General features: G+C 51.4%; 10 protein-coding genes across 10 annotated transcripts; 5 read left to right on the top strand and 5 right to left on the bottom strand.

Annotated features, from left to right (window-relative positions):
- Positions 1-796: 796 nt before the first annotated feature.
- clxA (calnexin) lies at positions 797-2590 on the top strand (the record flags this gene model as incomplete). Its single annotated transcript, XM_040952772.2, has 3 exons — positions 797-913; positions 967-1246; positions 1311-2590. 3 exons carry the CDS (start codon positions 797-799, stop codon positions 2588-2590), a joined length of 1677 nt encoding a protein of 558 aa, XP_040816956.2.
- A 677-nt stretch (positions 2591-3267) lies between these two features.
- N7455_012446 (CoA-acylating methylmalonate-semialdehyde dehydrogenase) lies at positions 3268-5156 on the top strand (the record flags this gene model as incomplete). Its single annotated transcript, XM_040952503.2, has 3 exons — positions 3268-3979; positions 4040-4677; positions 4740-5156. 3 exons carry the CDS (start codon positions 3268-3270, stop codon positions 5154-5156), a joined length of 1767 nt encoding a protein of 588 aa, XP_040816979.1.
- Positions 5157-6205: 1049 nt separating this feature from the next.
- Positions 6206-7362, bottom strand: N7455_012445 (uncharacterized protein). Its single transcript, XM_040952827.2, has 3 exons — positions 7163-7362; positions 7061-7102; positions 6206-6855 (listed from the first exon to the last, which is right to left on the bottom strand). The coding sequence occupies exons 1-3, from the start codon at positions 7214-7216 to the stop codon at positions 6289-6291; spliced, it is 663 nt and encodes a 220-aa protein (XP_040817047.1). The 5' UTR covers positions 7217-7362; the 3' UTR covers positions 6206-6288.
- Positions 7363-7557: 195 nt separating this feature from the next.
- N7455_012444 (uncharacterized protein) lies at positions 7558-9109 on the top strand (the record flags this gene model as incomplete). Its single annotated transcript, XM_040952631.2, has 3 exons — positions 7558-7596; positions 7651-7710; positions 7772-9109. 3 exons carry the CDS (start codon positions 7558-7560, stop codon positions 9107-9109), a joined length of 1437 nt encoding a protein of 478 aa, XP_040816989.2.
- A 235-nt stretch (positions 9110-9344) lies between these two features.
- N7455_012443 (dolichyl-P-Man:Man(7)GlcNAc(2)-PP-dolichol alpha-1,6-mannosyltransferase) lies at positions 9345-11177 on the bottom strand (the record flags this gene model as incomplete). The annotated part of the gene is made up of 3 exons (XM_065606885.1): positions 9345-10768; positions 10826-11107; positions 11168-11177. The coding sequence occupies 3 exons, from the start codon at positions 11175-11177 to the stop codon at positions 9345-9347; spliced, it is 1716 nt and encodes a 571-aa protein (XP_065460051.1).
- Positions 11178-11272: 95 nt separating this feature from the next.
- N7455_012442 (YOS1 family protein) lies at positions 11273-11837 on the top strand (the record flags this gene model as incomplete). Its single annotated transcript, XM_040952516.2, has 4 exons — positions 11273-11306; positions 11361-11420; positions 11490-11600; positions 11782-11837. 4 exons carry the CDS (start codon positions 11273-11275, stop codon positions 11835-11837), a joined length of 261 nt encoding a protein of 86 aa, XP_040817023.1.
- A 1241-nt stretch (positions 11838-13078) lies between these two features.
- creB (uncharacterized protein) lies at positions 13079-15571 on the bottom strand (the record flags this gene model as incomplete). Its single annotated transcript, XM_040952489.2, has 2 exons — positions 13079-15193; positions 15263-15571. 2 exons carry the CDS (start codon positions 15569-15571, stop codon positions 13079-13081), a joined length of 2424 nt encoding a protein of 807 aa, XP_040816911.2.
- Positions 15572-17729: 2158 nt separating this feature from the next.
- N7455_012440 (histidine--tRNA ligase) lies at positions 17730-19810 on the top strand (the record flags this gene model as incomplete). Its single annotated transcript, XM_040952685.2, has 2 exons — positions 17730-19292; positions 19356-19810. 2 exons carry the CDS (start codon positions 17730-17732, stop codon positions 19629-19631), a joined length of 1839 nt encoding a protein of 612 aa, XP_040816806.2. The 3' UTR covers positions 19632-19810.
- A 262-nt stretch (positions 19811-20072) lies between these two features.
- On the bottom strand, positions 20073-21667 carry N7455_012439 (putative ubiquinone biosynthesis monooxgenase (Coq6); the record flags this gene model as incomplete). The annotated part of the gene is made up of 2 exons (XM_040952694.2): positions 20073-21442; positions 21499-21667. 2 exons carry the CDS (start codon positions 21665-21667, stop codon positions 20073-20075), a joined length of 1539 nt encoding a protein of 512 aa, XP_040816969.2.
- Positions 21668-22028: 361 nt separating this feature from the next.
- Positions 22029-23619, bottom strand: N7455_012438 (sorting nexin-4; the record flags this gene model as incomplete). Its single annotated transcript, XM_040952538.2, has 2 exons — positions 22029-23219; positions 23326-23619. 2 exons carry the CDS (start codon positions 23617-23619, stop codon positions 22029-22031), a joined length of 1485 nt encoding a protein of 494 aa, XP_040816935.2.
- Between the last annotated feature and the right edge of the window lie 78 nt (positions 23620-23697).

Raw genomic sequence — 23697 nt, 5'->3', positions numbered from 1 at the left:
GTCAGTGCCTAAGGCATCCACGACGCAAGCATGTGTCATATATAGGGCATAATTCATACTAGGATTTAATTGTCGCTCGAATTCAGAGAGGGACATTTCAAAGGTTATACGTCTCTTGCACAAAGTATGCTTCTTTTACCGCCTTCGTATACACCTAAACAGGCATCCCAGAAGACATCTAAAAAGAGTATTCAAAAATACTACCAAAAAAGACCACCAAAAAGACATGACAAGGCCGCATAAGTGGCCGACTATTTTTGTATTTAATTAGTTAGAAAAATCTTCCTGGCACGTCCGATTCAAGTATATACCTCCGATCTATTGGAGAAATAGTCAAGGTTCTATCGAGAGATACGGAGTACATTAGATGCGAGTAGTTAAAAGGGTAGTACATGTAAGCTAGCTCCGCCCATTTGATGTACGGATATCCGCCGATCAAGGAGGTATGGGGAAAAACATGAAATGTAAATAAAATGTCAATAAAATGTAAATAAAACCAATGAATACCTATAGTTTTTATTATTTAAAGTAGAGTAGTAAATAAGAACAATATTATCACATAAATTACCTTGCCTAGGTACCGTACCTTTACTTTTTTTTAGTTACGAGGACCAATTATGTGCTTGTAGAACAAGATCGAAACCCGTGTGTACACGCCCTAGTCCCGATTGGGGAGCTTAGGGAAGAGGCCACCTGGACCTTCCCCCCCAGTGCCCTTTCTATAAAACCATCTCCTCTTTTCTTCATTTTGGTGCTGTGCGCTCCACTTTCATTCCTTCTATTTGTTGTTTACAATATGCGCTTTAACACTGCATTGACATCGGCTCTGGTCTCCTCCGCTAGCCTCATGGGCTACGCCCATGCGGAGGAGGAGACTGCGGATACCACCGTCATCGACAGGCCTGCCTTCACTGTATGCATCCGTAAACACACCCTCTCAATTCCCCCCGGCTAACTTCTTCAAAGCCCACTAGCCTCAAAGCTCCCTTCCTGGAGCAATTCACAGACGACTGGGAGTCTCGGTGGAAGCCTTCCCACGCGAAGAAGGACGACAAGTCCGAGGATGAGTGGGCTTACGTCGGTGAATGGGCAGTTGAGGAGCCCTCCATCTTCAAGGGTATCGATGGCGACAAGGGTCTGGTCGTGAAGAACGCTGCTGCTCACCACGCCATCTCCGCCAAGTTCCCCAAGAAGATTGACAACAAGGGCAAGACCTTGGTGGTTCAGTACGAGGTCAAGCCGCAGAGTGAGTCGCGACTGTCTACATTTTCTCGCGTTTTTATGTGCTGACTAGAATTGTCCTGTGTTAGACTCCCTGGTTTGCGGCGGTGCCTACCTTAAGCTTCTCCAGGAGAACAAGAAGCTCCACCAGGAGGAGTTCTCCAACGGCACTCCCTATGTCATCATGTTCGGCCCTGACAAGTGCGGTGCCACTAACAAGGTTCACTTCATCTTCCGCCACAAGAACCCCAAGACCGGCGAGTACGAGGAGAAGCACCTTAAGACTCCCCCTGTGGCCCGCACCAACAAGGTCACCTCCCTCTACACCCTGATCGTCAACCCCGATCAGACCTTCGAGATCCTCATCAACGGCGACTCTGCCAAGAAGGGCAGCCTCCTCGAGGACTTCAACCCTCCCGTCAACCCTGAGAAGGAGATTGATGACCCCAAGGACTCTAAGCCCGCCGACTGGGTCGATGAGGTCCAGATCGCCGACCCCGAAGCCACCAAGCCCGCCGATTGGAATGAAGAGGCTCCCTTCGAGATTGTCGATGAGGAGGCCACTCAGCCCGCCGACTGGTTGGAGGACGAGGCCGAGAGCATTCCTGACCCCGAGGCCGAGAAGCCCGAGGATTGGGATGACGAGGAGGATGGAGACTGGCTCGCTCCTACTGTCCCCAACCCCAAGTGTGCCGATGTCTCTGGCTGTGGCACTTGGACCCGTCCCTTGATTAAGAACCCCGAGTACAAGGGCAAGTGGGAGGCTCCTCTCATTGACAACCCTGCCTACAAGGGTGTCTGGGCTCCCCGTAAGATCAAGAACCCTGCCTTCTTCGAGGACAAGACTCCATCCAACCTTGAGCCCATGGGCGCTATTGGCTTCGAGATCTGGACCATGCAGAATGACATTCTGTTTGACAACGTCTACATTGGTCACTCCGTTGAGGATGCTGAGAAGCTCCGCCAGGAGACCTTCGATGTTAAGTTCCCCATCGAGGAGGCTGAGGAGGAGGCTAGCAAGCCCAAGCCCGAGGTCAACGAGGAGGGTACCACCGTCACCTTCCAGGAGGATCCTGTTACCTTTGTCCGCCAGAAGGTCAACCACTTCGTTGAGCTGGCCAAGGAGGACCCAATCAATGCTGCCAAGACCCTCCCTGAGGTGGCCGGTGGCCTGGGTGCGCTCCTCTTGACCATGATCCTCGTCGTTGTGGGTGCCATTGGCGCCAGCAGCCCTGCCGCCCCGGCCGAGAAGAAGGGCAAGCAGCCCGCCGGTGCTCCCAAGGAGAAGAAGGAAGAGGCTGTTACCTCCTCCGCTGAGACCAGCAAGGGCGGTGCCACCAAGCGCACCACCCGATCCTCCGCCGAGTAAACGCGATAATTGGAAACCAATTATTCGCAGAAAAGAATTTTACCCATAAACCCAATCCGCGACCAGATTTTGCATTTTAGTTTTCACCATGATCCCCTTCTTGTTGTGTCTTGGCCGATGTAGTACCCAGAAGGTTCATGAAGAACATTGATTGGAGGCCCGATTTGTATACTTGTCTCTATTTCTATTATTTCTACTCGGTATTCACTTTTTTTCTCTCTCGGAAGCAATTGCCTATCAGTAGTTGTCATAACTAAGACTTTTTGGCCCCATACGATATAAAAACATAAAAGTAAAGCTTGAAAAGGGAAGTACTTTCCTAATTGACTTGATCCCTTGCCTACAACGTCTAGTACGCGATAGCCCGAAAAAGAATATACGCGATCAAGCGCTACCTACTTGGTTAGTGTCGGCGATTTGAGAATACATTGTGAACTTGTCATTGGCTGAAAGTACCGAGAAGGTACCTTATCTGGGGGGGGACTTCCAAGGTTCATTTGTACAACGTGGGGAATGCCGGTGACTAAGGCGCTTTCCCTCGGGCCTGGGGTAACCTTAGGTATATGATTCCCGAGGTCCTTTCGTCACCTACATTTCTCTTTCTACTTAATCTGTGGCTTGTCCTATTTCTGAATTCCATCTGAATTTCATCTGTCACTCCCTCTCTTCAATTCATCATGGCTGCTTGTCGGTCGATTACCCGTTCCATCCCCGCTCTCCGCGCAGTTCCCCGCACGGTGTCGGTAACTGCCAGAGCTGCTTCTTCCAGATCTCTCACTACCACTTCCCTGGCCAGTCTGGTCTCTCGTAGATCAGCTGTGCCATCCTCATCGCTCTCTGCCACTCGCCGCTTGCACGCAACAGCCCAGCGGCTCGTCCCCGCAACAACATCGGCCCTCTCCACCCCTACTGAATACCCAACAAGCCACCAAAAGATCGCCAACCCAATTGACACCGCTAACTTCATTGATAATGAGTTTGTGTCATCACAGGCATCCAAGTGGATTGATCTCCATGACCCTGCCACCAACAACCTAGTCACCCGTGTGCCCCAGAGCACAGATGCGGAGCTGAAGGCCGCTGTGGAGTCGGCCGAGAAGGCCTTCCCCGCTTGGAGAGCCACCAGCATCATGGCCCGCCAGCAGATTATTTTCAAGTTTACCAGCCTCATTCGTACCCACTGGGACCGATTAGCCGCGTCTATCACCCTGGAGCAGGGTAAGACCTTCGCCGATGCCCAGGGTGATGTTCTCCGTGGCCTTCAGGTTGCCGAGACCGCCTGTGGTATCACCACCCAGATGACCGGTGAGGTCTTGGAGGTGGCCAAGGATATGGAGACTAGAAGCTACCGCGAGCCGCTCGGTGTCGTGGCCGCTATCTGCCCCTTCAGTAAGTAGCCCATGCCAAGAAATTTCAATTCCCTCCATATAGATGCTAATTGTGACCCAGACTTCCCTGCCATGATTCCCCTTTGGTGTATCCCGGTCGCTACTGTGACTGGTAACTGCTTGGTCATGAAGCCATCTGAGCGTGACCCCGGTGCTGCAATGATCCTGGCAGAGCTCGCCAAGGAGGCCGGTTTCCCGCCGGGTGTGATTAACATCATCCACGGTACCGCTCCCACTGTTGACTTCATCCTTGATGAGCCTGCTATCAAGGCTATCAGCTTTGTTGGCAGCAACCGTGCTGGTGAATACATCTTCAGCCGTGGCTCTGCCAACGGCAAGCGCGTGCAAGCCAACCTAGGCGCTAAGAACCATGCCGCCGTCCTACCCGACGCCAACAAGAACCAGGCTCTTAACGCCATAACCGGTGCTGCATTCGGTGCTGCTGGCCAGCGCTGCATGGCATTGAGCACCTGCGTTATGGTTGGCGAGACTAAGGAGTGGCTGCCTGAAATCGCCGAGCGGGCCAAGGCCCTGAACGTGAACGGTGGCTTTGAGGAGGGTGCCGACCTCGGCCCTGTGATCAGCCCCGAAAGCAAGAAGCGCATTGAGGACTTGATTGCTAGCGCCGAGGAAGAGGGTGCGACCATTCTTCTGGACGGCCGCGGCTTCAAGCCCGAGAACTACCCCAACGGTAACTTTGTAAGTTTCACTACAGAAAATGATCTACATCCGTGTAACTCGAACTAATTGTCTCCCCGCAGATTGGCCCAACCATCATCACCAATGTCACCACCGATATGAAGTGCTACAAGGAGGAGATCTTCGGTCCCGTTCTCGTGTGTCTCAACGCTGAGACCCTTGACGACGCCATTGACGTGATCAACGCCAACGAATACGGCAACGGTGCCGCCATCTTCACCCGCTCCGGCTCGACCGCCTCCAAGTTCCAGAAGGAGTGCGAGGCTGGCCAGCTCGGTATCAACGTGCCCATTCCTGTCCCTCTTCCCATGTTCTCTTTCACCGGTAACAAGAAGAGTATTGCCGGTGGTGGTGCCAGCACTTTCTACGGCAAGCCCGGCTTGCAGTTCTACACCCAGCAGAAGACTGTGACCAGCCTTTGGAAGAGTGAGGATGCGATTAGCACCAAGGCCCACGTGGTGATGCCCACTCACTCTTAAATATCTTGGTATCTGCATCTTTTTCTTTCTTGATTTTGTTTTAGCCGATCACTCGCATGGTAAATTTTGTCTTTTTTTTAGTTGAACAAAACACACGCCTTATGGATCCCAATGAATGTATCTGAACCATATGTTTGCTTTTATATGAACATGGACGTGGATTACTAGATTGAACAGTGGATGATTGTAATGATATTGATTTTCGGAAATGGAGCAACTTCATCATTCCACGAGCTTATAGGATGTCTATGATCAAACTCAACACTTCCTCCACGTATTTATCAAAGGTTATACATAGAAAGGCCTCTTGCACAGTCTATGCTTTTTACCGTCTTCGTATACATCTGAAAAGACATCTGAAAAGACCACTATATCTGAGCATTACGCTCAGATAGTCCAGGCTCCGGTATATATAGTGCGTGACATGACAGGGTCCTAGGAAAGGAGACCCGCCATCATTGGGAAGTACGGTGGTGGAAACGGCGGGGCGTAGCTCGCCAGTTATCAACATTGCGGTACGAAGCCATAACTATATGCATCTTGGTAGCAATATTGGGATATTGATACTAACTGGTCACAATAGGGCTCGGTCTACGGAGGTGTTGCGGTATAGGCAATACCAGCAGCCACTCGGCCCAATCCCATGCTACATCCCGCCACAACGCACGAGGAAGAGGAAGAATAGCCCTGCAAGCCCTCCAACAAGTTGGCAGAAGTGCCCTCCATCACAGAAGGTCCGGATGAAAAAAAATCCAGATTCGTATGAATCTTAACTCTGATGGAGAAGAAATGGACACTGGTGATGCTGATGTTTGAGTCTCCTTCTACTCTATCCTTTTTACCCTTCCTTTTCCAATGACTTCACAATTTAATTCATCTTTTCACTTTCTACTTCATCATTATCTCACTCTAACCCTAATCGTGGACACCAGCTCCATTAGACCCTCCAGGCCTACCTGCCTATGTACATCGCCCTAGAGGTATAATCACAAAGATGATTTAGTACAAGACTTCCCTAAATATGTAGTATCATCAATTAAAATCAATTGGCCGGGTTGGATGTTATATTGACGTATGCTTCATAGCAAGCTAAGAAACCAAAACCCAAGAAAAAATACACGAGTAAAGACATTTACTCCTCAGCCCTACGCTCCTTAAAAGCGTAAACAAGTCTAGCAGACGCAGCCTTCCCATTCTTAACAACAACCACCCGACGAGTATGACGTCTCTCACCATCAACAATCTCAAAGCCCCAAACCTGCTCCGCAGTCCAGCCAGCGCTCTCATTGATCACAAAGCTCTGCAAGAACGCACCCTCACCTTCCTCAGCAAGGAAACCCTCACTCTTCGATCCATCAATAAGAGTCTCTCCAGTAAGGAACTTCTGCACCTTAGCATCAGCCTCAGGCGAGCCGACCTTAGTCTGGATCTCGATGACAGGACGCACAGCGCCATCTTCACTCTTAGCGGCGGCGATGTGGCGCGAGCGACCCTTCAGCGTGCCGAAGATGTGGTCGACGTGCTCGCGCTCATTCCAGTCGAGCTTGCGCTCTTCCTTGGTGCCTTGGATACCACCTGTGATTACTTGCTGTGCGTCGACGTGGATGAGAGTGGGGTTCTCGCTGTCGGCGTACTGGTGCAAGTTGACTGTCACTGTTGCGTAGGAGAGGGCCTTGCGTGTAACCCAGCCGACACCTTGCTGTTTTGGTTTGTTAGTGGGGTTGTTGGATGGGTTATGTATGTAGGTTATGTATGGTATAGTGCAGGGTGGGGGGATAAATAATAGTGTTATTATGAATTTGTATGATTGGAGGGAAGTTGGGACAGGGGTTGTGAGAGGCTTGGCTGTTTTATATTTGGGGTAACTTGGCGGGAAGGCCGGTTAGGGCTTGGGGATTGCATACCAGAGAGAGAAGAGGGTCTGATGGGTCAGAGTGGGTTGAGTCCTGTTAACACATGTGAGTATTCAATTTGACTTTGTTTTTTGGAGGTTTGGCTAGGTTTACCATCTCCCATTTTCCACTCAGGTTCTGGATAGTAACATCAGTAGGGGCGGCCATCTTGAAGGTTGATGTAGGAGTATAAGTTGTATAGTAGAGGTTGAAGATGAAATGCGGGGATGGTGGGGGGGAAGTTGATGAGCAACGAAAGGACGATTTGGTCAGTTGAAGAGAAATTTGAACTTCTAGGGGATACAAGAAAAAAAAGAGAGAAACCTCCTAGCGATGTCACCTAATATATAGTTGTCTTGGACAATCAATGGGCTTTAAGGCCAATTGCGTCAATTGCATGTGTTTGTTCTCGAATCCGAGGCTAAGGTCACCTGATCTGCTGACTGTACATGTGATTCTGGAGCCAGAGTTCGGTGTTTACTATACATTTGGAGAACTACAATCCAATCATGTCTTTCAATAAGAAATATGCCGGTCTTCCTGATCTAGTGAGAAATGCCGGCTGTTAATATCCACTAGCCTTTCCACTAACTGTGACCTAGGACCCATCCCCGGATATCTATGAAACCCCCGACTTGACCGACGAAGCATCCACCTTGCCCGTGAGTCCGCCAATTCCATACCAACAAGACGTCATTGGACCTAATCACTGATGCTGTCTAGACTGCCACTATCCGCACAGACTCCGATCATGACGATGCAGGCTCAAACTCCGACATTGACCGCGAGGGTGTCAACCCGGACCAGGCGCGTATGCACTTCATGGGTGCAGCCGTGGACGCTCGCGATGTCAATTTCTCAGATAGCATTTCCATGAAGCGTCAGGCTTACCGGAGTAAGAGCATGAGCCGCCGTCGTCGGCGGAGACGCGAGGACGGAGTAGAGGAGGTTGGTGATCTGAGTGACAGCGAGGACGAGTCGCTTGACCGGAGACTTGCGCGGCTGCGGAGGGAGGTCGAAGATCTCAAGGTGGAAATGGCCAACAAAACCGACAGCACAGAGATCGGAAATGGATTGCAGGGTGCTGCCGCAGTTGAAAAGTCAGGAGAGAACCTGGGCGATGGTGTTGCGGAGTTGAGTCGCGCTCTGGACAATCTGCATGCTTCGCGAGGTGCGGCGAGCTCGTCACACTCGGCTGCGGCTTTGCTGTCCCAGAAGCTTGGATCTGAGACTAGCTCTGCTACAGACCCAAAGACAGAATCCTCAGCCGATGCGTCAAAGGCAGTCTCCACCGTGCCAGCCCCAGCTGCCTCTTCGGCAGGAATCCTCTCTCACGCGGCCGCATTCGACAGCCGCCTAGCACTTCTTGAAAGCTCCATCGGTATCTCAAGTGCTTCCAATCCCTTCGTCGTCGACGGCATCCACGAGTCAACATCCCACCCAGTCCTCCCCGCTCTGGACCAGCTCACCTCCCGCCTCTCAGCATTGACCGGACTTCTCGTCGGCACGAACCCAGCATCCGCAACGCCCGGAGTAGCCAATGCCGCACCAGGAATGACAACCCCACACCTGGAAGCTCTCTCCACACGAGTCCGAAAGTTGACCACGGACGCCGAGGCACTCACCGCAGCCCGTAGAAAAGCCTTCGAAGCCGCAAAGGCCGTCCACAACGCCCGTCTAGCAAGTTCCGACGCCGACGTCGTCCCTGCACTAGAAGCATCAACCGATGATGACCACGCCGCCAAGATCCAAGCCCTCTACACAACCCTCCCAACCATCCAGTCCTTGCACCCCCTGCTGCCCAGCGTCCTCGAGCGTCTGCGGTCTCTGCGCGCCTGCCACGCCGGCGCAGCCCACGCCGCGGACTCGCTCAACGAGCTCGAAAAGCGCCATGCCGAGATGGCATCAGAGATCGAGCAGTGGCGTGACGGTCTGACGACCGTCGAAGAGAAGATGCAGCAGGGTGAAGCTGCTCTGCGCTCTAATGTAGAGACTGTCGAGCCCTGGGTGCGTGACTTGGAGTCTCGTCTGGCGCGTTTTGAAGGTCCCGCGGCATTGTAATCCATTTCTTGTGTCTATCTTTTTTGATCTGCTCTGTCTCGGGCAGAGGTTTGATGAATAATACCCAGTTTGCATATGCGTCGAATGTTTGAGGGCATGTTGTAGTTATCTTCAATTGTTAATATCAGTTCCATAACAGATGGCGCCGTTTCTTTTTTTTAATAACGCCTTACTACATGGTAACATAAGTGTAAAGACGTTAGATAGACTAGAACACAACACTTCTATATCTTTACTAAAGATTAAATCCCTGTCTCACCCGTTTCAACACCTGAACTCTCGGCCTCATCTTAATCTCAACCCACCACCCACGCAACACAGTCTTCCTCACATACTCACGCAGACGCTCAAACAAATCAACAGCACGGTCACCCGCAACAGCACCAACAACACGTCTTTCAGCAGTTCCACTAGCAGGAATCCCAGGTCTCAAAACCGAAATCCCCGCAAAAGAATCTACAACAAGCATCCTCTCCCAGCCCGAAGCAGGGAGCGCACGCCGGAGACTCGTCTCATCAGCATCCATGAACTCCGCCTCGTAATCCGCCTCAACAACGACATATTCAAACCGGTCCCAGAACGCACTAGTGGATTTAACGTCCTTGTCTTCAGTTTTGTCATATACCCACCCCGACGAAGGTGATTGTTGCAAGAAGCGCGTTACACCCGTTTGGCAGGCGAGATTACCCAAGTAAACATTAATAGGAGCATTGATCTTCCCAGAATGCAAGTCCGTATCATGGAGGATCGAGTGTTGAATATGCATAGCATCGATCGCCTGACCACCGGGGTAATTCGCCGCCGAGGCCGGAAGGAGCACGAAATTCGACAGACAGAAGACGACGAGCGTGGAGATAACCAGAGCATGAGTCGCCAGACGGGCGAAAACAGAGCGCGAGCGATGCGTCCAGAGATACGCGGCGCCGAGGGCTGCTACTGCCGTAAGAGATGGGATGATGTAAACGATAAAACGCCATTCCTTGTGTGGCTGGAAGCTGTAGAGTGCGACGAAAGAAAGCGCCGGGATTAGAAAGGCCAGGGCGTGGGATCGCGTTGCTGGTTGTCGTAGGGCGACTGGGATGGCGAGGAGGTAGGAGAGGGGGTTGAAGAGGAGACGGGGGAGGGAGTTTAGGAAGTAGAATAACCATGGTTCTGTGCCCCATCCTGAGGATTGGCCTGCTAGAACGTTGAAGCGGAAGGCTTCGAATTCCGGCCAGAGGGGGAAGGTTTGCCAGAATGTGCTGTCGAGAGAGACTGTCAGGGTTAGGCCGGTTGTTAGGCCTATTAGGCCTGCGATGATGGTGTGTGTGAGGTTGATTCGCCTTGTTGCTAGGAGGAAGAGAGTCTGTGTTCCAACTAGGAGGGCTAGTTCGGAGCGGAAGACTACGCCTGCGGTTGTGAGGAGGGCTAGTGCAAGGCTGCTTTGCTTTTGGTCTTGTGCTCTTGAATGAGGATTTGGGAGGAGTAGACACATTGCTAGGGTTGTGATGCTGAAGGCGAACATGTTTGATAGTGGCCTTGAGGCGTAGAATATCAAGTGGAACTGGCTTGCTTGGAGTAGGATATACCAGATAGCTGCTGGCTGGCCGAAGCTACGGCGCAGACCTCTCGCATAAACTGCTAGAGAGAGGGCGTTGACCAAGCCCAGGATAGCTCGAGCTGGATGTCGGTGTTAGCTTGGTTGGATATCTATAGCAGTATACATCCACGTCGTACCTAGTATCTGTCGGTTGATCCCTTCATTAAACAAGATCACGGGCTTCGAGAGCATAGCGAGCGCCGCAGCGCCAACGGCGCTCCGAGGAACAGCCCCAGGGAAAGAAAAATGGTCATAGTCGGCGCGGTTGATGTTTAGGTCCTTAAAGCCATTTGGCAACCCGTTGGCCAAGATATCATGTACAGCCTGTACGTGGAACGACTCCTCGACTTTGGTGTATGGCGCAACGAAGAGATGAAGGATAATCAATGCCGGGAAGAGAAGAGCGAGAATCGCAAATGCTACAAAAAAAGACTCCAGTTAGCTTATCTGCTTTGTGTTCTTGTATAGAGCGAACGAACTATATCCCATGGTGACTGCATCCGAGAAAGAGTGTTAATCCGGAGATCTGGCGCCTCCCGCACTTCAGCCCTTCACCTTTTTGACATCTTCCTCAACCCGCAAAGATGTTTTTCTTCGGTCTTGGGAAGCTGTTCTATGGTATGTTACTTGTTATCCTCATTCTCCAGCTTATACTAATATCCTAACTCCCAGTCATTGTCCTCATCATCAATGCCATCGCCGTCCTCTCCGAGGACCGCTTCCTAGCGCGCGGTATGTCCCCCCCCCCTCCCCAGCTACGTCAAGAACAATAAGAAGCTAACGAATGTCGGAAATATACAGTTGGATGGGGTCGCACGCAAGCAGACCCGGGCTTCGGCGCGACATACGATAGCACAAGCGTGAAAGCCAAGTCCGTCAACTTAATCGCCAGTGTGCGGACTGTCATGCGGAGTACGTTTCCCAATCCCCCAACCACCTCCCCGCAGCCCAATATAAACCAAGGCCAGTCTTTTGCTTGGATTTGTGTGATAGCTTTTATGAACCTGGAACTAGTCGCACTCTGCTCTGCTCCAATAAAATGAGATACGCCAGCCTTAGCCCGACGGAATAGCTAACATATGCAACAATCCAGTACCCCTTATCGTCATCAACACGGTCATCATTGTCTACGAGCTGATTCTTGGTTAAATTCGTCTTTTTTCACTATTTCCTCCACGCCGTCGATCTCCCTCACGGATCCGTTGCGACCATAGCTACATAGTTAGCTACATACCCTGCTGTCTGCCAACCTACATAGCTGTTCACTACAACTTGCGCTGTGACTTCCCCCTTTCCAACGAGCCATCCAGAATCAGACATCTATATCATTAATGACGCCTAAGCGAGAAACGCGGCACGATCTACACGAGCAAGGAGCCATACTGGGAGCAGAGGTGGGACTGGGTTATGTCTGTAACAGGACCGGAACACCGCTGCCAGGCATCTACTTTATGTTGCGCCGAGTCATTGCTTGAGGGTGACAGGAACAGTGGTGGCATGCGAACAAACCCATCCTCACCTTGAGTTCGTTTTGATTACTTCCGCCTGTACCTATCTATATACCCACTAAAATGCTAGAACCGCAATGGACACATGATCGAGACGTGGTTTACGTGGAGTTAGGAGGCTGTGTTTATGGTTTTTTTTCTTCTTTGTAACGGCATAGCAAACCTGTATCCTGTATTTGTTCTCTTCGAGTTCATGACCGGCCATTCGCCATGTATAGAGGACCGGGATATGACAGCAAACAAGTCGAAAGCTGAATCACTGCATGTACGCATGTACGCAGAAGTTGGAGGAACAGACCGAACACATGCTAAAAAAAAAGAGAAGATTCGCTCATGACTTGCAATGAGATATGTAAGAAACAGTTCAAAACGCCCAAATCCGATAAAAGACCCACGCTCGCCAGCAAAAGGAAAGCAAACCCGATACGCCTCTTTTCGCAAACCTGCCAGGCTTCGATCCTGTCAGTGTAGGTATCACGCCGTTGTACATGATACAAAAAGTGGCAGTGGTGTGAAAAGCAATGACAGCAAGAGAAAGAAAAATACAAACCAAACAGCAAGATACAGTGGGGAAAGTGATAAAAAGCAAGGGGAAGAGAATAGAACCGGAGAGGATCTGAGATCCAAAGTCTAGGAAGACATGGCTGCGGAAATACCCCGGATGGGAGCGAGGACTTCCACAGGAGAATGGGAAGATGGAGAAGCGCAGATCATAAGAACATGATAGTACATCCACTCAAGGAAGCTATGTGCAGAAGCAAAAATTTACGCTCATATGTGCAAGATGATAGGGGGTATCTCCGTGAAAGTCGAGCCGAAGATGTGAGAAAAACGGAAGCAAGTGCTGTCTGAAGAAGCAAAAGAAAAAACACTGATTGTAGTTTATGTCACTTTCTTGAAACTGAAAGATCTCCATCGAGGTGTATGGCCGGGCCTTGTATGATTGGTGTGTTGGTCTTTGGCCAAGTCTTTGGCCAAGGGCTCGGGGGTTCGGATGGGTTGCTTGGGTTGCTTAGGGTTGGAGATAGGTGGGAAGTTTCTCGGAGAAGAAATCGGTGACTGAACTGGTTTGGGGACTGGCTGGGCCGGCTCTGCCTCCTTGAAAGATGCTTCTGACACAACTTCTGGAAGAAGCGGCGCTGTCGAGAGATCCGATGTTGAGACCCGGGGTTCTTTGTCTTTGCTGAGTCGATGACTGATACTGCGGCTGCCTCGTTTCAAAAAGCCGAAACTGCTCGACTTCCTTGGTGATCCATTCTCAGCGGCAAAATCGCCCGTGTCGGCCCTGCTGGCCTCGATGGCTTTTTTCAGCTCCTCTGCCTCTCGTCGCTGCATTTCTCGGTTGTGCAACTCTTGCTCTTTCAGGCGCTGCCTTTCGTTCTTATCCTTCTCTTTCTCCATAGCCCGACGTTCCTTCCGTAGTTGGTGATCACTCTTCTTTGGGCTCAATGGAGGAGCTGGTTCGTCAGGGATCGGAGGGAGAGGCGGTTGAACGGACTGCGGTGAGGTTGGATGGGGCGACAGCGGTTCTTCTGGGTAGGTAGAGAGCGGGGGTGCCGTTGGGATTCGGCTGAGGGGGGTAAAAGGGATTGTATTCTCAGGAGGTACCTGTGATGCACTTTGGGCATGGGCTAGCGGGGGTGAGAAGGGAGATCCATTCGACTTTCCGGACTCGCTTGTTTCAGCTGCAGCTGCAGCTGCAGCGGCCGTGGAAGCTTGGTTCTCTTGCGCTTGCTCTCGCATGACAGCCTCGGGAGTTGTCTCTTGATAGAATAGAACATAGGCACACGCCAATCCAGGTCGATCTCCAAAGAAGTTACGAACATAACTTTTGTCAACCGGTTCCACGAGCTCGTCGTCAAACAGCAGCCAACCACGGTCTTCGGTCTTGATGATGGCAACGTAGTGGCCGTGATACGGTCCTCCGCCAATGTGAACAACCACCGCGTACAATTCATAAAGTCGGTCTGGATCTTCGGCATCGTCTGTGGTGTTAAACAGGCGAAGATGGTAGGGATAGACGACACGATGGAACAGCTTCTGCAGTCGCTGCAAGTCCTCTGTATATTTGAAACGCTTCAAATGCAAAGCCAGCACACGGGGCAAACGCTTGATCTTCATCCGCTTTTCCGCTTCTTGCAGTCCGCCGCAATTGTCGCAGTGGAATTTGTTGCGCTCACAAAGCATCTCCTCCGCTGAAAACTTTCGGAGACAAGAGGTCACGGATGAATGCTGCTCGAGATCTACCGATAGATCCAAAAACACCTCATCTCGCTGTGAGACCTTTTCACAAGTGAGACACTTGGTCTCGGACGTCAGAGTTCCCTCGAACAGCTCGTGGACCCACCTTGTAGTGTTTGGTGACTTCGAACCCGTGCTCGATGGCATCATTCCCAGCGAATCCGCACTTTCCGTTGGTGGCAACGCCTTCTCTGCGAATGATTGCTTCGTGGCCTCCGTTTCAACATTGGCCACCACCTCATTGAGGAGCAAATTCAAAAACTCGTGCGCATCCTGGTGCATGGCGGTCCGAAACATTTCATGTTCTCGTCGTAGAACGTCCAGGAACTGTTGTGGGCGAACGATACCAATGCGCGCTTGGCTGGCCACCACCGATTCGAAGATATCCTTGAGCGAAGTGAAAAGGGACTCGGACATTCCATAACTGGTCGCATTGTTCTTGGTTTCTAGAATCGGAAGGGTCTGCAGTGCTACCTTCTTCTTGTATTCCGGTGAATCCTTGTCCTCCGGTTTCTGGTTTGGATTTGGGGGCACACCGGCCTGGCGCGCGGATGGTGGGGAGGAAGCCTTTTGTTTGGCAGCTAGTGCCTCGGCTTCGAGGTGTGCATTCGGGTTCTGATAACGTAGGTTCTTTGCGAGCGCAGCCTCGAGGTTGTCCATAGGTGTGCGTTGGGGATAGTTGATGACGGCTTCCCGGAAGGGGACCGAGTAGTAGAGACATTGCAGGATGGAGTTGCAGTAACAGGTGTTTCCATACTAGACAGGCGTGGGAGATTGCGGTTAGTGACTTTGCGATCCCAACTCCGGGTCAGTCCGCGAACTCACATTTTCCATTCCGTAGAACTTGTCACTCCCATCACCACGGATGGATCCCATGTCCTGTAACCTCTTTTCTAGTGGCGAAATCTGCGGTACCTGGAGGTCTTTTTTCACGGGTGGCGCGGTAGCCGGGGGGTTGGCAGCCTGCGCAAAGAAGTGCAAGTCAGTGGCGGTCCCAATCTGAATGGTCTCACGAGGGGTGCCCGAAGCATCTGCTGTGCTACCAGATTGAGAGAGCATGGCAGTAGGGATGTATTGTAGGGATGTATTGTCACTCACCCCATTCTTTGAGCCCTTGGAGAAGAGGGACTTCATGATGGCTTAATGGCCGGTCGCACTCCGCATTGATGAGGCTCAGTGTTCGGAGTTTAGAGATCACAGCAAGTGATCGGCATATGAAGAAGGGAGAAAGAAGGAAATGAAGCGCGTCCGGGGAAATAAGGTGAGTGTCGTTTTGATCACATAAGGTTTCTGGGGTCCGGTGGAAATGAGAGGGGGGCGGGAGAGAATGAAGTCCGAGTTATGGGGTAATCTTGTGTTTTAATAGGTTGAGTACGGAGTATTGGGGGGAGGGGGGAAGGATTGAGGAGGGGAGGGTTAAGAAGGATAAATAGATTAAAGAGATTAAAAGAGAGATTACAGAAGTTAAGAAGAGATAGAAGAGACAGAAGAGGTAATTTGACTGAGAGGGGAGTTGTCTGGATTGTCTGGAATGGACCCAATTATTTTTTTAATATACAAAGTAATAACAATATAACATACACATAGTACAGAGTACACAGAGTACACAGAGTATGTACGAAGTAACAATAGAAAAGTAATACAAATGCAACCGAATCATCCAGAAAGTAACTCCAAACTACTTTACTGACTCTGACCCCATTCATCTTAGCCTCTCTACTCCACGTGGAGACCTAAGGCAGGTACTGGTCCAATCGCCGAATTTCTAGTCTTGACTATCAACACTTATTACACTTATAACATCGTCGAACATTTCCAAGGTTCCTTTTAGTAAAATAGAAACACCGGCTATACCGGAGCCCCATCTTATACCCATTGGCTAAACCGCGTTTCCCCAGCGGAGTGGCTCTCCTCCCCCCACGTCCATGGGAGAGAGAGCACTCCTCTCTATTCAACCAAGAACTCCGTCTTGGTGATTGGTTCTAAGCCGCCCTCGCTCACGGGCCATGTGTCCGCCCGTGTCCGCCCCTCGCATGGCGTAGCCACAACGTCCAATGATCATCGCCATCGTGGGGAAAAGAAAAGGTGGCGGTGGACCCATTTCCAAAGTTGAAATGTGACTGTTCCTTACATGCCTCTGAACTCTTTTGAAATGTGAGGGGGGACAAGCCATCTAGAAGCCATTTGGATTCCCATGGGATGCTTCCGTGCCCAGGGTTAACGTCAGCCTATTCTTCCATCCAATGGTATAAATCCAATTTAAACCATTTAAACCACCTGGGCATTTAACTCTGCCCCTTGCGGGGATCCAATAGGCGGCAACAATACCAAGTCATTCTTTCGGTACCACAACGCACGTTCCCGCGATGGGGCACTCTGGCTAATCTGAGTCTGCCTACGCTTCAACGTCTGATCGAAAATATGATCTGACCACATCATGAAAAGGAAAAAAAAAGGCTAATTAACGGGTGATGCGAGACTCCGTTACCAAAGCTATACGGAGTGCATGGTGGGGGTGGCGATACAAAGTTGACCTTCTTTCAAGGGGTATGGCGGTTAAAAAGACGCATAGAGTTGGGTTTGCCGATACTGAGATAGGAAAGCAATCCACCCGTGGACACCATACTGTATTAGTCTAATCAGTTTAATCAATTTAACCAGTTCTGATAAAATGACGTTAGAAACCGTGGAGTAGATCGGTTTCTCCCGAATTGAGCGATTTATTTTGGCGATGTCATAATTATTTCTACAATTCTACAACAATGTATGTACAATGTACTATATACTCCGTTCCGCATACGATATCAGGCCAAGGGCTGTACAAGGATGACTACATATGTACACTGGAATGTGCCTAGGCAGGCCCCCCGTCCCAAAGAGGAAAGAGCATTTCCCGCCTCAAAGACCTCGGGTTTTATTTCCAACCCAAGTTGCAAGCAGATCCGGGGAAGTCTAGAACTCGGCGACAACGCCTGAAGGCTTAATATTTCTTCTATAACAGGTATATCTTTGTTTTTACAGAGTCTGGTTTGTCAGTAAGCTACGTTGTACTCTGTACATAGTAGACATAGATAGTTAGGTGGTAAAGAGATATGACAGATCACAGAAGGGAGCATTTGCATACTTCCAAGGGATTCCTTTGACACATCATAACCCTTTCTTGCAAGAAAGAAAAGACAGAGATGAGTTGATGGAACATTTTGAAAGGGTTTGGCCCGGATAAACCCATCGGAAGAATAACCCTCAAACAGACAGAATCCCCGAACCAGCCGATGCCTCAGGAGACCAGGAGATGCCCGGGATGAACCCAAATAATTTTGTTTTGCAGCGCCGTTCTTCGTTCTTTTTTATGCCGTCTATTCCTATTCCCTTGCGCTCCGTACAACGAGCAATCGCCAATCCATTTGGTCGGACTCCCATTTCTCGCCTGACTCATTGCCTTTCCCTGCAGAACCGTCGAGTCACCTCGAATAAAAATAATATCCTTGCCCCCACCATCCCCCACCAAATAATTTATCCCCGCCGCACTCGCCAGTTTTCCTCCTCCCATCGCTCCGCTCAAATAATCACAATCACAATGGGGAAAGACAAGGGTACGACATTCAACCTCAAGACCCCCAAGGGCACCAAGGATTGGTCCGGCTCCGATGCCCTCCTCCGAGACCGCATTTTCACCACCATCTCCAACGTCTTCAAGCGCCACGGCGGTACCGCCCTAGACACCCCCGTCTTCGAGCTGCGCGAGATCTTGGCTGGCAAATATGGCGAGGACTCCAAGCTCATCTACGACCTGAAGGACCAAGGTGGCGAGATCTGCTCCCTGCGCTACGACTTGACAGTGCCGTTTGCGCGCTGGCTCGCCATGAACAGCCACATCACCAGCATCAAGCGCTACCACATCGCCAAGGTCTACCGCCGCGACCAGCCCGCCATCAACAAGGGCCGCATGCGTGAGTTCTACCAGTGTGACTTCGATATCGCCGGTACCTTCGACGCCATGGTTCCCGATGCCGAGATCCTGCGTATCGTCAGCGAGGTCTTCGAGGAGCTCGGCTGGAGCGGCCGCTACACCATCAAGCTTAACCACCGCAAGATCCTGGACGGGGTCTTTGCCGTCTGTGGTGTGCCCGAGGACAAGCTCCGACCTATCTCCAGTGCGGTCGACAAGTTGGACAAGATGCCGTGGGCGGATGTGCGCAAGGAAATGGTCGACGATAAGGGTCTTGACCCCGAGGTTGCGGATCGTATTGAGAAATACGTTATGAACAAGGGCTCGCGCGAGCTGCTCGACTCTCTCCTGAAGGATGAGGCCCTCAACGCCAATGCCTCCGCCAAGGCCGGTCTGGAGGAAATGGCTTTGATGATGGACTACCTCGAGGCATTCGGCGTGTTGGATAAGATCTCTTTCGACATGTCCCTTGCCCGTGGTCTGGATTACTACACCGGTGTCATCTACGAGGTTGTCACCGAGGGTTCGGCTGGTGTGCAGGCCGATGCCCCAGAGGCACAGAAGGCCGTAAAGGCCAAGAAGGGCAAGTCCAAGCAGCCCTCCGAGGAAGAGGACCGATCCAACGACCCCACTCTCGGCGTTGGCAGTGTCGCTGCCGGTGGTCGTTACGATAACCTGGTCAGCATGTTCCAGCCCAGAGCGCAGATCCCCTGTGTTGGAATCTCATTCGGTGTCGACCGTATCTTTTCCATCACCAAGGCACGCATTGAGCGCGAGCAGAAGGCCGATGCCCTTCGCAGCAGTGAGGTCGATGCCTACGTCATGGCCTTCGGTGGTAAGGGCTTCGGCGGAATGTTGAAGGAGCGTATGGAAATCTGCCAGAAGCTGTGGAGCGCTGGTATCAAGGTAAGCCTTCCACTTCCGTTGATACTAGTCTAATTGAATAATCACTAACATGCATGTCTCCAGGCTGAGTTCTCCTACAAGTTGAAGCCCAAGCTGCCCCAGCAGTTCAAGGCCGCCGAACAAGGCGCCATTCCCTTCGGTATCATTCTCGGCGAGGAAGAGCTCGCTGCCGGCAAGTGCCGTATCAAGGAGATGGGTCTGCCCGACGGACACCCCGAGAAGGAGGGTGTCGAGGTTGAGCTTTCCTCCCTGGTTCCCGAGCTTCAAACCCGTCTTGCTAAGAAGCAGCAAGGCGCTGTCTCCTCTCTGGCACAGCAGTTGCAGGGCACCAGCGTTTAAGTGATTAAACAGTTGTAGGTGTGCATTTTTCATTTTGTTTTCCTTTTAGAGCGTGTTTTTCAGAGGGGTTGCTATGTTACCCTAAAATTATGTAGATCTCTTGCATTGTCGGGCTTGGAGCTCGACGGCCTATCAAAAGGACTGGGGGGGGGGTTATTGTTGAGAGAAAAAGGACTAAAGATATTTTTTCAAATATGAGGGTTGATGTCTTTAGAGGAATTACCAAAATACCCAATTCATTGCATTTCCCTTCGCTTTGGTTTGATATAGGTTGTATATTATAACCACGCAGCATATATTTGACCCTTTCAAGACGATTCAAGTCATGTTTGAAAGCAAAGGAACATCACAACTCAATATAGAAAAGGCTTGCATATGAAAACGACTAGAAGTACAATACACAGAAGAAAAGACCATACATATACACTCAACAACAACACCCTAATACCCCTCAGCATTCTTCATCAAGAACGACTTAACAAAAGGCAACCGATCAACGACACCTAGTCCAAGACTGCGCGCCCAAGTAATGGGCCCTTCACCCGGAACATTATACATTTTATGCAGAAGATCGCAAGCACCCCCGATCTTCGCATTGGGCAAGTACCGCTCAGACGAGTATCGCTCGAGAGTAAGCAAGTCACCTACATCCATACCATGCGAGACAGCATACTGAATAGTCTTCGATAGCGAAGCAACATCCGCCAGACCGAGGTTCAGACCCTGTCCAGCGAGCGGGTGGATGACATGCGCTGCGTCGCCGACGAGCGCAATACGCGGCGAGACATACTGCGCTGCGTGTCTGAAGCGCAGAGGGAAGGAAGCGACTGTTCCTGTCTGCACGGCTGTTGCTGGGGGAGGGATTTGGGATGGGAGCTGGGTGTGCTGGACGCGCCAGGTGAGTTCGTCTTGGTGGGAGTGGGTTGAATCGGAAGAAGAGGAGGAAGAGGATTGCATGCCCATCATGTAGGTTAGATCTGTCATGTCAAGACGGAAGGCTGCGTTGACCATGGCGAGGAAGGCCGGGGTTGGGAGGGACTTTAGGTAAGCTGCGTTCTCGGGTGTTGTCGACCAGACGAGGGTTGCGTGGTTATTTGGCAGGGGGAGGAGAGCGATTGGCCCGCCGAGAGCGGGGAGGAAGCGTTGGTAGGCTGTGCGCTTTGAGGCCGGGAAGGGCTGGGTTGCTGGCTCTGCGAGAGCGAGGGATGCGACGATGCCGTGGCGGCCGTAGTCCCAGCCTTGGGTGGGGATGTCTGCGAAGGAGCGGACGGGGCTGTTTATTCCGTCTGCGCCGACGAGGAGACGGGCGGCGATGCGCTTTGGTGTCTCTGTTTCTGCGGCTGGGCCTGTAGGCTTGACGGTGACGACTGGCCAGGCTGAGAGGTCGGGACCTTCGGGTTTGAGGTCTGAGCCGTTTTCGATGGAGGCGACTGTTGAGTTTGAGAAGAGGGAGAGGTTCTCGTCTCCTGAGTCGGCGATTCGGCGCAGTAGGGCGCGTACCAGGTTCGCGTTCTCGGTCATTGTTGCTACGGTGCGCATTTCTTCGAATGGGGATGTCTCCATTGACCAATCGAATGATATTCGGGATCCGGTTTGGCCGTCCCAGACCTGCATATCTTGGTATTCTTGCACGCGATTGACATCGAGCTGATCGTATGCGCCAATGCTACGCAGGAATGACACGGTCGAGGGGGTCAAGCTGCTGACTCTGTTGGAGAACTGGTTCGGTTCGAGGTCCCAGGCTTTGGCTTTGCGGAGATCTTGGCTCTCAATAAGGGCGACTTTGAGCTTTGAAGTGATAGGCGATGCTCCTGTAGTAACATTGTATCAGCATATGCCCTGCTTATCTGCATTGTGTTATACATACGAAGTGCGGCCAATAGCCCTAGGCCCGCGGGCCCGCCTCCAACACAAACCACATCGAAGAGCTCAGGGGAGTCTGATTTAGACCCAAATCGGCGCCGACCGGCGGTAATTCCATGCCGGCAGGTTGGGCACACATACGGCCGAAGGACAGCTCTGGAGATTGGACGCATTGTGTTTGGTGATCTATTGGAAGTTGAATCGGATGATCGAAGAGGGATATTCAGTGCAAACAGTACAAACAATATTAACTGCCCATACAGCTCCGCGGCTATGTTCACGCTGCTTATGTGAATCTATCTCATCTTTTTAATGGCTCTCGACCTTTTTAACACATGCAAGTTTAGGTGATCGGAATTTCTACTTCATTTGCTATAGATTTGACTCCCTAGGTGACTGCATATCTGAATAAATGAAGAGTTATGATGGTATTGCGGGTATGAAACGCGGAATAAGCTAGCGAAAGTAACAGACATGAACTGCTATATCAGACTCGGCCCGGGTAATAACTCAAGCATGCTTAGACTGAAATAGCTAAATGGCTCCGATAGCAGCCGCATCAGAGTCATGCCCGGGTTCAGCTTCACCTTCCATCTCTGCTACAAACCGTTCCCATGTACAGAGCACGCCCTGGTAGAACTCGATGTGTGAATCGGCAAAGGAACCAAGTCCATCTCGGAACTCGACCGCCTTGATACGTTCGAAATCTGCGACTTCGCGGATGACCTCCTCGTCGAACATCTCGGATGTAGTCTTGGCGGACTCGACCTCGCGGGTCAATTCGTCAATGCGGAGCTCAAGCTTTCGTACACGCTCGCGGCGGGACTGTTCGTGGTCCACGCCGCGCATGTCCTCCATTTTGGAGCGGATGAAAGATGCTGGGGAGGAGGTGAGCGGGTTTGAGGCGTAGTAAGCAGCTGGGTTGGCAGCCAGAGAGTCACGTTCAGTCACGGCTTTATTGCGGTAATCGACCAAGGCTTCGAAATCGAGCTGTTTCTGTTCGCGTGTCTTCAGCAGGGACTTGAGGGACATGATATACGACTCAGCATCGCGCAGCGATCCCAGATAGTTCTGGTCGGTGTGGTCCTTCAAGCCCCGCATCCCGCGCGCGGTCTCTTCCACTGAAGCTGCGAAGACCTGCAGTGGCATCTCGATAGCAGGCTCTAACGGGACGAGTTTGCGGAACTGTGTCGCAAGCTCGGCATAGTCTGTCTCCAGATCGGATTCACGCCGCGCAACTCGTGCCACGGTCTTCTCTACATGTGACAGGTCTTCGTCGAGCTTATCAGCCTTCTCTCGCACCTCGATAAAGCGCCGGTCCGGCTTGTGCACTTTAGAGAAGGCGTTGACAAAGGAATCAGTAAAGTTATCGAAGATACCAGTAGCTGCACTATCCGATCCGGTATTTGTTGATACCCGTGTTGAGTGCAGGCGCATATGCGCATTCCAGTCCGGCGATTCCAAGAAGATAGTGAGAAGAGGCGCCCGCCGAAGCACAGGGTGAAGCGTCAAACGTTTCAAGAATCGATGCAGCGACCAAGCTCGTCGCGTTGTGAACTCCGGGCCGAACCGGTCTCCCCGCACGTACTCCATCTTGTGCTTGTCCGGGAGCGGCGGCACCGCGCATGCCGGGTATTCGCGATAGAGCGTCTTGTATAGGAAGTAGAAGTCTGTGAAGCGCCTTCGAACAGTAAATTCGGGTTTCTGGAATGATTTGAAGTCGGTCTAAATATGTCAGTTATGGCCCTTTTGAAAAGATACAGATGGCAAGAGGTCAAGGCAGCAGTTGCACCTCAACTCCCCGACAGTATATGCAAAGAAGAAAGCATACATGTGTGGTAACCAGGTACGAGATATATGCATCTTTTGTTCCGTCATTTTCTTTAAGCGGAGAGTCCACTTGGCACTCAAGAACTCCATCGCCGATGCCCGCCAGGTCGACGGCGTCAGCTAGCGGGCCGGCCTGGGGCTCTTCTTGGGCGGAGCTCATTCTCCGCTTGCCATTGGAGTCGTGGTGAGTTTCACTGGGTTCTGCGGCATCTGTACTTGCAGTTGTTGGCCGTGAGACATCACTGTCTGGGTCGTGCTTCCAAGACACACTATCAAAGTCATCATGTTGATCCATCGTGGGGTTGTCGGTCGGCCGTGGTCAACCGGCTGATAGTTGTTGGAACCCCAGTAATGCTGAGAAATCAATATTTGC

This window comes from Penicillium solitum (genome assembly GCF_028829755.1).
Source record: "Penicillium solitum strain IBT 25940 chromosome Unknown utg000009l_segment0_segment0, whole genome shotgun sequence".
NCBI lineage: Eukaryota > Fungi > Ascomycota > Eurotiomycetes > Eurotiales > Aspergillaceae > Penicillium > Penicillium solitum.
Note: the sequence above shows the minus strand (reverse complement) of the source record. Positions and strands in the feature narration are given on the sequence as shown.